General features: G+C 44.6%; 1 protein-coding gene across 1 annotated transcript in view; it reads right to left on the bottom strand.

Moving 5' to 3' along the window:
• GSDMC (gasdermin C) overlaps positions 1-13,646 on the bottom strand; it is a 22,012-nt gene extending 8,366 nt beyond the window's left edge. Inside the window, exons 1-4 of the mRNA XM_034668522.1 lie at positions 13,433-13,646; positions 12,179-12,362; positions 10,081-10,249; positions 696-795 (exon numbers count right to left, since the gene is read on the bottom strand). Coding sequence (XP_034524413.1) covers positions 696-795; positions 10,081-10,249; positions 12,179-12,362; positions 13,433-13,646 — 667 coding nt within the window. The remainder of the gene's footprint in view (positions 1-695; positions 796-10,080; positions 10,250-12,178; positions 12,363-13,432) is intronic.
• Positions 13,647-14,649: the final 1,003 nt, after the last annotated feature.

The following is a 14,649-nucleotide window of genomic DNA, read 5'->3' as shown; positions in this document are numbered from 1 at the left end:
TGTGTGTGTGTGGCGAGGGCATCCCCTGATCCCTGGGGAGCTGGGCCCCACCTGCATCAGGCTCACCTCTAACTGGGACTTCAATTCGGGAAGGGACAGGCCAGGGACTCTGAGCTGGTTGTGCCCCAGCACTCACCATTCCACCCAGCTCCTGCTTGCTGTACATGGTTCCCTCCTGTGGAGTCAGAGCCCAGAGTGTAAGTGTGCTGGGGGCCCGAGGCTAGTGAGGGAGGGAGAGGTGTAGATAAAACCCTGCGTTTTGCACCTAGGGCATTATGTCTGCAATTTTGTTTGGGACCATGCTGGTATCTCCTGGGCTTTGACTCCAGGTTACGGGTTACCTGGGGGAGCGCCCTGTGGCTCCCCCAAGTGAGCTGCTGAGAGTGGCTTGAGTGAGTCCTTGAATGAATAGAGATGGTGGGATTGGGGCTGTACTTTGCCCAGTGCTAAGGACACCTCTGCTCTGGGTCCCCCTTTGTCCCTCTCCACGTGGCAGACTGTCTCTGTATCTCCCCCTAGCAGGGTTTCAGGCCGTGGGTGGTGGGATGTGTGTGCCCCCACAGTTGGGAATGTCCTCAGCCGTCTCCATGAATGGGCAGAGCAGGGAGTGGGAGCGTGCCGATGCTCCTTCCCCTCTCATTTCTCTTCTCAGGAGAAGCAGTCCCCTCTCCCCATCTGCCTCTGCTTACCCCAGCCATTCTCCTTAAAAACCAGCTGTTTCCTCTTGTAGGCCATCACCGTGCCCTGTGGCAGAGTCAACATCTTCACTCTGTGACCCTCTCCCTGGCCTTGACCCTGGGGAGAGAAAGCTGGCAATAAGGTCCCATATGCATGTGATCTTAAAACTCAGATAGATCTAGGAAGCTCATGATCAAAGAACCCAGCAGCCCCCTCCTCTCACCCTCCCTTGATTCTGATTTTCAGGTACTGCTCATTTGGTCCAGTATTTACCTTCATATTTCTTAGTTTCATGTTTATATTGCAGCTATTTAATTTTTTTTTTCAGATTTAAGTATATCCAGTTATTTTCTCCTTTGGATGGTGAGGATTTCATTTTCCTACTCTTCCTACTCTTCCTACTCTTCCACCTTCCCCACCCCTTCCCCCATCCTCCTAAAATGTTCACATCCCAATATTTAAGTTAATATTCATTGTTCACTGTTGGGGAGACTGCTTCTCCTCACTCTAGATCTTTCCTTAGCAGTTTATTACTGCGCTAGTCATGTGCCCTCTCTGCCTCTTACTCATCTTTCCAGGGAATGTGGGATGCATTTTTTGAGATCATGCATATCAGAAGACTTCCTTCCTTTACCCTCACACTTGAACGTTATTTTGACTGGACATCGAATTCTAAGCTGTAATTCTTTGGAAAATGACATTTGTTTTTCTTTTTCTTTTTTATTATTTTTAAAACAATTTTTTATTATGTTATGTTAGTCACCATATAGTATATCCTTAGTTTTTGATGTAAAGTTCCATGATTCATTATTTGCGTATAACACCCAGTGCACCAAGCAATACATGCCCTCCTTACTACCCATCACCGGCCTATCCCAATCCCCCAACCCCCTCCCCTCTGAAGCCCTCAGTTTGTTTCCCAGAGTCCACAATCTCTCATGGTTCATTCCCCCTTCTGTTTACCCCCCCTTCATTCTTCCCTTCCTTCTCCTGCCGATCTTCCTATTTCTTATCTTCCATAAATGAGTGAAACCATATGATAATTGTGTTTCTCTGCTTGACTTATTTCGCTTAGCATTAACTCCTCCAGTGCCGTCCATGTTGCAGCAAATGTTGAGTAATCGGTCTTTCTGATGGCTGAGTAATATTCCATTGTATATATGGACCACATCTTCTTAATCCAGTCATCTGTTGAAGGGCATCTCGGCTCCTTCCATGATTTAGCTATTGTGGACGATGCTGCTATGAACATTGGGGCACATATGGCCCTTCTCTTCACTACGTCTGTATCTTGGGGGTAAATACCCAGTAGTGCAATTGCTGGATCATAGGGTAGCTCAATTTTTAACTTTCTAAGGGACCTCCACACTGTTTCCCAAAGTGGCTGTACCAACTTGCATTCCCACCAACAGTGTGAGAGGGTTCCCCTTTCTCCACATCCTCTCCAACCTTTGTTGTTTCCTGCCTTGTCAATTTTGCCATTCTAACTGGCATAAGGTGGTATCTCAGTGTGGTTTTGATTTGAATTTCCCTGATGGCTAATGATTTTGAACATTTTTTCATGTGTCTGTTAGCCATTTGTATGTCTTCATTGGAAAAGTGTCTGTTCATATCTTCTGCCCATTTTATGATTTGTTTATTTGTTTCTCGTGTATTGAGTTTGAGAAGTTCTTTGTAGATCTTGGATACTAATCTTTTATCTGTAGTGTCATTTGCAAATATATTCTCCCATTCCATGGGCTGCCTCTTAGTTTTTTTGACTATTTACTTCGCTGTGCAGAAGGTTTTTGTTCTGATAAAGTCCCATAAGTTCATTTTATCTTTTATTTCTCTTGCCTTTGGCGATGTGTCGTGAAAAAGGTTGCTCTGGCCGATGTCATAGAAGTTGTTGCCTATGTTCTCCTCTAGAATTTTGATGGATTCCTGTCTCACATTGAGGTCTTTCATCCATTTGGAGTTTATTTTTGTGTATGGTGTGAGAGAGTGGTCAAGTTTCATNTCTCACATGGAGGTCTTTCATCCATTTGGAGTTTATCTTTGTGTATGGTGTGAGAGAGTGGTCAAGTTTCATTCTTTTGCATGTAGCTGTCCAGTTTTCGCAGCACCATTTATTGAAGAGACTGTCTTTTTTTCCCACTGGATGTTTTTTCCTGCTTTATCAAAGATTAGTTGCCCAAAGAGCCGAGGGTCCATTTCTGGGTTCTCTATTTTATTCCATTGGTCTGTGTGTCTGTTTTTGTGCCGGTACCATGCTGTCTTTATGATCACAGCTTTGTAGTATAGTTTGAAATCTGGCAACGTGATGCCTCCAGGTTTGTTTTTCCTTTTCAACAATTCCTTGGCAATTCGGGGCCTTTTCTGGTTCCACACAAATTTAAGGGCTGTTTGTTCCAGTTCTTTGAAAAATGTCATTGGTATTTTAATCGGGATAGCATTGAAAGTGTAAATTGCTCTGGGTAGCACAGACATTTTAACTATGTTTATTCTTCTGATCCATGAGCATGGAATATTTTTCCATCTTTTTGTGTCTTCTTCAATGTCTTTCAAGAGTGATTTAGTTTCTAGAATATAGATCCTTTACGTCTTTGGTTAAGTTAGTTCTGAGATAATGTATGATTTTTGGTGCTATTGTAAATGGAATGGATTCCCTAATTTCTCTTTCTTCGGTCTCATTGTTCGTGTATAGAAATGCAGCTGATTTCTAGGCACTGATTTTGTATCCTGCCGCATTACTGAATTGCTCTATAAGTTCTAGCAGTTTGGGGGTGGAGTCTTTTGGGTTTTCCGTATAGAGTATCATGTCATCTGCGAAGAGAGACAGTTTGACTTCTTCTTTGCCGATTTGGATAACTTTTATCCCTTTTTGTTGTCTGATTGCTGTTGCAAGGACTTTTAGTACTATGTTGAATAATAATGGCGAGAGTGGGCATTCTTGTCGTGTTCCTGATCTTAAGGGAAAGGCTTCCAGCTTTTCCCCATTGAGAATGATATTCGTTGTGGGCTTTTCATAGATGGTTTTTAGAAATTGAGGAATGTGTCCTCTGTCCCTACACTCTGAAGGGTTTTAATCAGGAAAGGATGCTGTATTTTGTCAGATGCTTTTCTGCATCAATTGAGAGGATTTTATGTTTCTTGACTCTTTTCTTGTTCATATGATCTATCACACTGATCGATTTACGAATGTTGAACCACCCCTGCATCCCAGGGTTGAATCCCACCTGGTCATGATGGATAATCCTTTTAATGTACTGTTGGATCCTATTAGCTAGGATCTTGTTGAGAATTTTGGCATCCATATTCATCAGGGATATCAGTCTGTAATTCTCCTTTTTGACGGGGTCTTTGCCTGGTTTGGGGATCAAGGTAATACTGGCCTTATAGAATGAGTTTGGTAGTTTTCCTTCTGTTGCTATTTTTTGAAACAGCTTCAGGAAAATAGGTATTATTTCTTCTTTGAATGTTTGGTAGAATTCCCTGGGGAATCCGTCAGGCCCTGGACTCTTGTTTTTGGGGAGGTTTTTGATCACTGCTTCAATCTCTTTATAATTAATCAGTCTGTTTAAATAATCAATTTCTTCCTGTTTCAGTCTTGGTAGCTTATAGGTTTCCAGGAAGGCATCCATTTCTTCCAGGCTGTTTAATTTATCGGCATAATGCTGTTGATCAAAGTTTCTAATGATCCTTCCTATTTCATTGGTGTTGGTTGTGATCTCTCCCCTTTCATTCACAATTTTATTAATTTGGGTCCTTTTCTGTTCTTTTGAATAAGTCAGGCCAGTGGTTTATCGATCTTATTTATTCTTTCAAAGAACCAGCTTCTGGTTCTGTTGATCTGCTCTTTTGTGCTCCTGGTTTCTAATTCATTGATCTCTGCTCTAATCTTGATCAACTGCCTTCTCATGCGTGGGTTAGGCCTGTTCTTCTGTTCCAGTTCCAGCTTCTTGAGGTGAGAATATAAAAACTGCATTTTAGATTTTTCTATTCTTTTGAGTGAGGCTTGGATGGCTATGTATTTCCCCCTTAGGACTGCCTTTGCAGTGTCCCATAGGTTTTGGACCATTGTGTTTTCATTGTCGTTGGTCTCCATAAATGCTTAAATTGATTTTTGATTTCCTGGTTTACCCAATCATTCTTTTTTTTTTTTTAAAGATTTTATTTATTTATTTATTTGACAGAGATAGAGACAGCCAGCGAGAGAGGGAACACAAGCAGGGGGAGTGGGAGAGGAAGAAGCAGGCTCATAGCGGAGGAGCCTGATGTGGGGCTCAATCCCATAACGCCGGGATCACGCCCTGAGCCGAAGGCAGGCGCTTAACCGCTGTGCCACCCAGGTGCCCCTACCCAATCATTCTTGAGCAGCATGGTTCTTAGTTTCCAAGTGTTTGAGTTTCTTCCAAATTTTTCCTTGTGATTGAGTTCCAATTTCAAAGGATGTGGTCTGAGAATATGCAGGGAATAATCTCAGTCTTTTGGTATCAGTTGAGACCTGTTTTGTGACCCAGTATATGGTCTATTCTGGAGAAAGTACCTGGGGTGTAGTGTTCTGTATATATCTATGAGGTCCATCTGGTCCAATATGTCATTCAAAGTTCTTGTTTCTTTGTTGATTATCTGCGTAGGTGATCTGTCTATTGATGATACTGGAGTGTTGAGATCCCCTACTATTAACGTATTATTATCTATATGTTTCTTTATTCTGGTTAAGAGTTGGCTTGTGTATCTAGCTGCTCCCTGTTGGGGGCATAGATATTTAAAATTGCCATATCCACTTGTTGGATACATCCTTTAAGAATAATACAGTGTCCTTCTGTATCTCTAACTACAGCCTTTAGTTTAAAATCTAATCTGTCTGATATGAGAATTGCTACCCCAGCTTTCTTTTGAGGTCCATTGGCATGAAAAATGGTTTTCTATCCCTTTACTTTCAGTCTGGATGTATCTTTAGGTTCAAGATGAGTCTCTTGTAGGCAGCAAATGGATGGGTTATGTCTTTTTATCCAATCTGCAACCCTGTGGCATTTTATGGGAGCATTTAGGCCATTCACATTGAGACTGATTATTGAGAGATATGATTTTAATGATGTCATGTTGCCTGTGAAGTCTTTGTTTCTATAGATTGTAAATTTCTGTTTTGTATCACTCTTGGGGACTTTTTACTTTTATAGAACCCCCCTTGATATCTCATGTAGGGCTGGTTTGGTGGTTACGAATTCGGTCAGTTTCTGCTGATCCTGGAAGGTCCTTATCTTTCCATCAATTCTGAATGACAGCCTTGCTGGATAAAGGATCCTTGGCTGCATGTTCTTCTCAGATAGAGCTTTGAAAATACTCTGCCAACCCTTCCTAGCCTGCCATTCTCTGTAGACAGGTCTGACGTTATTCTGATATTTTTACCTCTGTACGTAAGGATTTTCTTCCCCCTGGCTGCTTTCAATACTGTATCCTTGTATCTAATATTTGCGAATTGCACTATGATGTGACGTGGTGTAGGTCTGTGGTCATTGACCTTAGGAGGGGTCCTCTCTGCCTCTTGGACACGAATGCTTGTTTCCTTTGTCAGATTAGGGAAGTTCTCAGCTACAGTTTGTTCAAATATCTCTTCTAGACCTCTCTCTCCACCCCCTCGGGGATGCTGATGATTCTGACGTTGGAACGTTTCATTGAGTCAGTAATCTCCTGTAATCTACATTCTTGAGATTGGATTTTTTTTGAGCCAAGTTTCTATTTTAATTTTCTCTTCTACCATCCCATCCTCCAGTTCACTAATTCGTTCTTCTGCCTCATTTACCCTGGCTGTCAGAGCGTCTAGTTTAGACTGCAATTGATTCATAGCATTTTTAATTTCTGCGAGATTCACTCTCGTTTCTGCCCTTAGAGATTCTATATTCTCGTTAATATTTTTTTTGAGCCTACATACACATCATCTTGACCATTGTTACTCTGAACTCCATTTCTGACAATTTGGTTATATCCATATCCATCATTTCTGTGGCAGAGGCCACAGTCTCTGTCTCCTTTCTTTGCTGGGGAGATTTCTCCTCCTCGTCATTCTGATGAGGAGAGGTTGTGGGGTTGCCTGGAGCCCAGATTATTGACCAGGACCCAGGCAGTGTGTACTTGTTTTATAGGGACCTTAGGGATGTGGGCTTCTTGATTTTTCAGCCTGCCTTCTGGGGGAGGGGCCTGCCAGGCTGATATTCAGGCAACCCTGTTTGGGTAGAGTCTCCCTGTCTCCTGTGAGGGGGGATGGGGATGGGCACAATGTGAGCTGGTATTTCCAGGCTTTTGTTCTCTGGCGGCTTTCCCTGGTGTTTTCTGTGGCTCTTCTGAGAGTCAGAGCAGCAGTGGCCATAGCCTAGCCTCTGTCTCAGAACAGAGAGATCGCAGTCCGCTCTCCACTGAGCTCTCTTGGCCTCTTTAACGCTGTTTCTGTCAGTGCTGGTAAAAACCCTGCAGCATCCTGGGTTGTGCGCCCCACAGCCGCTCTCCCAGCCCTCACTTCCAAGGCTGGCCCGTCTCTGTCCTTTGTGCTTCTAACACCGCCGGTCACCCCCGGTTCCTGTGCATGCTCCCGAGCTCCCGGTTTTAGTCCGGTTCCAGTGAGCGCTCTGGAGCTTCGGTTTTCAGACTGGTCACACGTGTTCCCCGGCTCACGGTCTCAGTCTGTTCTCTCACCAGTGTGGTCCGCGAGTCAGCCCGCTCCCCAGTGCAGGTGGCTGCTGCTTCCTGGTTCCCGATTGTGGCGGCTCCCTCCCCCTTTCATTTATCTTCCCGATATCTGTGTGCAGATTCACAGCTCCCCGCTTTGTACCTCAATACGCAGCGCTGGAGATGTTCGTTTGTAGAGATCTGGATGTATCTTCCTGCATCTCAGGCTGATTCCGTGGGTGTTCAGGATACTCTGGTAGATATCCAGCTTGACTTGGGAGCAGCTGAAAAAGGGGTCCCCTACTCCTCTGCCATCTTTTCCTCCTGAGTCAGCAGATTTTTAAAGCGCCAGGCTCCAAGTCCCAACTATTTTTACAAACTTATGGATTTCAACCCCTTTGGTTTTTAAAGCCAAATGTTATAGGGTTTAGTATTACCCGTGTGAGCTTCCTCATGGTAAGGACCATTTCTCTACCCTTTCCACATGTGCCCTCCTGGGGGGAGTCTCCCTCCACCTTTCTAACCCTCCTAACCTACAAGATGCAGCTTCTTCTCTATATCTTGTTTTCCTTTTTTAGAAATATTCATGATTTTTTTTTTGAGGCAAATGTCCTGATAATTCACACTTAGGTTTTGTGGTGTATGTGGACCCATGAAACTGTTCTCCTGTTGGTCCTTTCATCTTGAAGCACATCCCCCAGGTCTTACCTTTCTTGTATTATTTCCTGGATGATTTCGCCTGTCTTATTGCATCTCTGTTCTCTCTTTCTGGAACTCCTGTTATTCAGTTGTTGGATCTCCTGGACTAATCCTCTAAATTTTAAAATTAATATTTTCCCATCTTTTTGCTTTCTTTTTTGGGGGGGAAATTTCTTTGATTTTATTTTTTGGCTTTTCTATTTAAAAAAAATTTTTTTAGACTTCTGGTTTCTGGTCTGGCTTGTAAAGAGCTTAGAAATTGTCACTCTGTCCTCAAATCAAGTGAAAAGCTGAACAAACTTTACTTAGATATCAGTCTGGGTTTTCCAGAAAACAGCACCAATAGGCTGTCTGTCTGTCTATATATTTATCTGTCTAAAGGGCTTTATTGTAAGGGATCTGCTCATGCAGTTATAAAGGTTGAAAAGTCCCAAGATGTGCAGGCCCAAGAGAACTAATGGTATGGTTCTAACCTGAATCTAAAGGCCTCAGAACCAGGAGAGCCAATGGTGTAGCTCACAGTGCAAATCTGAGTCTGATTGCAGAAGAACAGTGTCCCAGCTGAAAGATTCTCAGGCAGAGAGTGAACTCAGTCTTTCTCCACCGTTTGTTTTATTCACACCTTCAGTGGATTGGATGCGGCCCACTTACACTGGGGAAAATAATCTGCTTTACCAGCCTACCCCCTCAAATCTCATCCAGAAACCCCCTCACAGACACACCTGGAGTAACGTTGAACCAAATATCTGGGCACCTCATGGACTAGTCACATTTGCAACATGAAATTAACCATCACGTTGAGTAGTAATTAGTAATTACTGTATTCTAGAGACCTGACTGACTGTTAATATGTATTCTAGTGGACTTTTATGTAGGTGTTATATCTTAATTTTATGAATGAGGGAGTCCTATCTCAGAAACAAGAATACTGTCCTCAGGCAGCCTAGTGAGTAAATGGCTTCTCCAGAATTCAGCCCTACTCTTTGAATGTCCTAATGAATCAAATATTACCTGAGAGTCAAGCGCAAATCAGCAGCATGGAAACTCTGAGGCAGCCACGAACCAGGTGTGATACACAAAGTGTTTAACCACATCACAGCCCCAGAGCCCAGACGGCACCAGCTGCAAACAGCTGGGACGGCGGCTGGACACAGGGCTGAGCAGTCACCCTCTGCAAAATGCCACAGGGTGTTCTGTCCTCACAAAACCCAGTCCACCCATGTGAACAGGTGGGAAAACAGCTGAACGTGGAAATATCCTCCCAACTGGAGTGAGTTTTGTTTCAAACTTCTTTGTCCATTGGGTGGCACCTTGCCCTCTGGGTTCATTCACAGATCTTGGGAAAGTTAGCCCACATCTGTTTTTGTTTTGTTTTTTTAGTTCCTACATCTCTTAAATGAGGACCAATTACATATAAAATATATTGTGTGTAAATGTCCATTGTAACACACACACACACACACACACACACACACACACACACACACACACACTTTATATGTCCGTGAGTCACGGTTCATGTTGACTTAATATTTGGCAAATTGAGATGCTTAAACCATTTTTTAAAATTGTAGTTATTGTAAGTTATGTATATCACATGTGCTTGGAGATATTTAATCTCAATCCAGAATACTTTCTACTCAGGGTATCCCAGTATTTAGGATATTTTAAACTGCTGAGGTTTTGTACTGTGGTCCCTTGTTTCTTCCAGCCATAGAGCCTCACATATACGTAGTAGAGCAACCATACTTTTAGAAGATCCAGAATCCATCATTTACCCAAACAAAATATAATCGCCAATAATTAAGTCTATTTTATATTTTATCAATGTTGAATAATGTCATATATTAAAATACTAAAATGAGCATGTTACAGTATACTGTCAGTTCAGGAGTCAGGATTCCGTGGCACATGAGAAGTGGGAAATAATGACCCCATTCATTCCACCCCCAAAGACAGGTCCTAATAGGATGCAGAGTGTCTGGGAAGTGAGGCTGGGCTGGTTGTGCTCTTGGTGTCCCTAACCCACAACCCACAGCACGGACAACCGTGTACCTTGACCAGAGGAGTCCAAGGGATTAAGCAGTTTCCCCTAGCAGTCACACTTCCAATGTCATGCAGCACAGTACTGTGGGTCAGCTCCAGGGTCTCTGTCACCACATAGAGATTGTGCCCTCTGTCCCGGCACTTCACCAGAAATAACAGCTCTGGATCCAACACTTTCCTGGGGTAGGTGGGAAGAGAAAGGTCTTGTGTTATTCTAGTAGGTTACTCTTCTAAGAATCTTGATGGACTACAGAGTGTTTGGAACATGACAGCTGAGCTCTCAATAGGTAGGAAGATACTGGCCTATTGGTTGGGTGACTTAGGGCAACAGAACATCTTCTTTGCTATGCACGGCGGAGGGGCCCCCATTCTCTGACCGGGATATGGGTGTGACAGTACGCATACCATATGATGAGAGGCATCTGCATTTTCCAAAATTATTTTGGTCCTGTTGGGGTAGTTTGTTGATTTTCAGTACTAGGGCCTCTCAGCAGAAGGAGTCTGGACATAGACAAGTTCAGGTGATTGAGAACAGTGCAGAGGAAGCCCTGTAGTCAAAGCCATTTACACACACCACATGTGCCCATGTGGTGCAGGTGGATAAAGCTGATGAAGCAGGCAGATGCTGGGTGATTTTTCAAGACTAGCACAGGTGGGCTTTATGGGCTGACTATCCCTAGGAGGTGGGTTGGTAGAGCTTGACTTGAAGATCTAGGCTGGGGGAGATGGGGAAGGTCTGTAGTGCTGAAGACAAAGTCCATCCCCATTTTAGTTCTGAGACTCAACTCTGGCTCTACTCCAGGCCCCACTGTGCTTGGTGCCCTGGTATTCCGTGGGGAATACTGTGAGATCCTTAAATTCACCTTTCAGTGCAGGCGGTCATTGAGCATCCAGTGTGGGCTTTCCCATTGCCCTTGGAAATAAAGGCCAGCTGCTTACCATGCGTCCAGGGGTGTGTCATCTGACCTCCTAAGCTTCATTTTCTGTCACTTTTATTCCTGTTGACTAAGCTTCAGCCTCCCCGGCCTCCCCCAGTCCTGGAAACACCCAGCTCTGCCATGCCCCAGGACCTCTAAACCCCAATTTGAACCCCTTTCCTCCTGCTCTTGTTTGCTTCTGTCATTCTTTAGGTCTGAGCTCAACTGTTAGCACCCAGAGAAACCTATGCCAGCCACCTGCAGTGTTTCTTTTCCCTTGTCCTATTTATCTCTGGAGCTCCCATCATGATCTGCAAGTGCCTTTGCAGCTGAATACATGACACGCCCACATCCCATTTATTAGAAATAGCCAACTCCCCCCCCCACACTCATATTAAAGGTTTGACTTCAGGCTTATTTCACTTGGAGCTAGCTAATTAAAATGTACCCTAGAAATTTCCTCTTTTACTACTGAAATACTGAGAATTTTTTTGTTTCTTTCTGAGCAGCTAAAGAATCTGAGGTACTCTTTTGCACCATAAATAGTCTTTGCAAATGTTATTTTTAATAAGGGCCTTGTAAGAACCCAGGAATACAGAAGTTGCCCAAAGCCCATGAAAGTAACTTCAGTCTCTAAAAGGTCTGTGATTTTTAACTTGTCTACCTAACAACGTGTTGCCTTTGTAAAGATACTATTTAAGTTGACTTAGGAAGTGCTCCATTGAGCTCTTAGAGGAACATTTGATACCTGCCTTTGCCCGAATACATGGAGGTGAATGGAATCCCAGGACAGTGCTGTATACTTTATTTATTAAGGAGAGTCTCAGATTCTTCATCTCACCTAAATTAATACTTTTTTTATTGCCTGCTTTCTCACTCCCTGCCCTTTGGTTGTCCACACTGAATGTAAGTGGCTTTAGGGTAGAGATTTCTATTAGTCTTATCATTTTTCTATCCCCAGCACATGCCAGCACAGTAATGGGTAATTACTGTTTTAATAAATATATATTAGATAACTAATAACTGTTTGTTGAATGAATGAATGAATAAATACCCAAGAAGAACAGCATGGTCTGGGATGTCATGTTCTGCACTCTGACCTAGCAGCAAAGCCTGCTAGTGGCCTCTTTGCGCACAGGGAGGGCCCTAGTGGCCCTGTTGACCACTTCCTTCCTCTCCCATGGCCTCACCTCTTTTGAAGGTCTTTCCAGTTATGGGGCAGGATAGTAACGACCTGAAACTGGAGAGAGGATCCATGGCACTCAGTAGCTTCCCCTGACACATTCATTTCTAGCACAGCGGTCACATCGGCAGAAGCCTTTTGCTGCTGGACCACAGCGTTACTGAAGTGAAATGGTCCTGTGACAGCAGTTTCTGGGGACAGAAAAGGCAGCTTTAGGTTTAACTAAGAATTGACTCTGGAATGGTTGGGAGATCCAATTGGCTGAGTCCATTGTTGCCCCAACCCTCCTATTCATTTACATCTCTCAGTTGAGAAGCTAATACATCAATGGTTAATTTTTTTTTTTTAAGATTTATTTAGGGGCACATAGGTGGCTCAGTCATTAAGCGCCTGCCTTCAGCTCAGGTCATGATCCTAGCGTCCCGGGATGGAACCCTGCGTCAGGATCCCTGCTCAGTGGCGAGCCTGCTTCTCCCTCTCCAGCTCCCCCCTGCTTGTGTTCCCTCTCTTACTGTCTCTCTCTGTCCAATAAATAAATAAAATCTTAAAAAGAAAAAGATTTATTTATTAGATAGAGTGGGGGAGAGGCAGAGGGAGAGAATCCTCAAGCAGACTCCTTGCTGCGTGTGGAGCCTGATGTGGGGGCTCAATCTCATGACCCTGAGATTATGACCTGAGCCAAAATCAAGACCCGGACGCTCAACAAACTGAGCCATCCAGGTGCCCCTCAATTAATGTTTCAAGTGTAAATTACTGCTTAGGACAAATGTCTGAATCAGCCCAGGGGTTGGATAACAGGGATAGCACCCCACTCCCTAAGACGTGGTGACATCCTGTGTGCACCAGTCGAGGGGACCCATGACATCATCTTTCCTCTGCAGGAGGCGCAGCATCCAGCCCCAGGAGGCAGCACCCTGGCGGCAGAAAACGTTAAGCATACGGAGCCAGGTGGATCTGAGTCTGGATTCTAGTTTTACTCGTTCCCAGGTACATAACCTGGAATAGATTATTTTATAAGTTTCAGTTCACTCTTCTGTAAGGGAGGATGATGTCCCTGACTTCAGAGGCTGCTATATGAATTAGATAAACTAATAAATGCCTGCGTCCAGATTCTCCAGTAACCATAGCTTTGCCCAGTGCCCTGTGGCAAAACCGACCCTAACACTGACCTATGTGGGTGCCTCAGGGATCCCTGCATGCCGCACTGCCTATGAGCACCCATGGTTTCCACTCCGTGCCCCCTTGCCCTTGTTGACAGTACCTGGGACTGAAGCACCTGGCTCCAGGAGGTCCATGAGGGTGTATTCAGCTGGAACGTCGGGTGGTTCCCAGAACCGTGAGCAGCTCTTCCTCTTCTGTAATACTGACAGCAGACGGAATTTGCTGGTGCTCAGCAGGCATCTCACGGGCCTCAGGTCTTTGTCTCCAAGCTCTCTGACCAAGCTCTCGGTAATACACTCAAACAGGGAGGGCATGTTGCTGGGAACAGATAGAAGAAGGGCAGTCCAAAATTCAGTTGAGAGGGGGAAGCTGTCACAGAGCTTGCTATTTTTCCTAAAGAAAGGACAAATACATGAGACTAACTTAGGTCTTAACTTAGAATAGTGACAAGGTCATAACTTCCTCAACTTGGGTGTTCTAGACACAGCCTGGGCTTTGGAGGGAAGCACTACTGTGAAATTCACTGCTGTCTATGGCTAGAATAGAAAAGCCTGTGTGTCTCCCCAGCCCCAACCCAAGGGCACTCTAAAGGCCCACAAAGTGCTCTATACCATCAGCGGCAGAAGGGCCTGAAAGAAAGTTCGGTACATGTGAAAAATTCATGTGGTGGTAGGAGTGGTGGCAGCGTTTGCAATTAGCAAGTGAAGGCCTCACTGAGACGGGACATTTGAACAAAGGCTGGAACTGGAACAGGGTGGGGAGCAGTGAACTACGTGGCTCTCTGGGGAAAGGATTACAGGCAGAGGAATGAGCAAGCGCAGAGATCCTACAGGAAGAAATACCTGGCATGAGCCCAGGTACAGGGCCTGAGAGAATTCATCAGAAAGGGGGGCAGGTGGGGGCGGGGACTTGCTGGTCATTGCGAGGACTTGGTTTTTACTTGAAGTGGGACTGGCAGCTGTTGGAGGGGGCTGAGCTCAAGAGTGACGGATGGGATGCATCTTTTGAAAAGATGCCTGTGTTTGCTGTGTTGACTGACCACAGACACAGTTGGGCAGGAAGAGCAGAAGTAGGGAATCTAGTTAGGAGGGACTGCAGTGACCCAAGTAAGAGCTGATGGGGGATGGGGCCAGGGTGCTGGCACAGGAAGCCATGAGAAGTGATTGGGTCCTGGTCTGTGTGGAAGGTAGAGCCAACAGCTACAAAAAGAGTGGGGTGGCGAGGTGGCCCCCAGGGCTGCTCAGAGCTCTGACACTCAGAGTGAGTCAGGAAAGCGCCATTGTACATCAGCAGAATCATTCTGAAATGGGTTGTGTG

This window comes from Ailuropoda melanoleuca, chromosome 9 (assembly GCF_002007445.2).
Source record: "Ailuropoda melanoleuca isolate Jingjing chromosome 9, ASM200744v2, whole genome shotgun sequence".
In the NCBI taxonomy this organism is placed as follows: Eukaryota; Metazoa; Chordata; class Mammalia; order Carnivora; family Ursidae; genus Ailuropoda; species Ailuropoda melanoleuca.
This window is presented reverse-complemented; position numbering and strand designations above follow the sequence as displayed.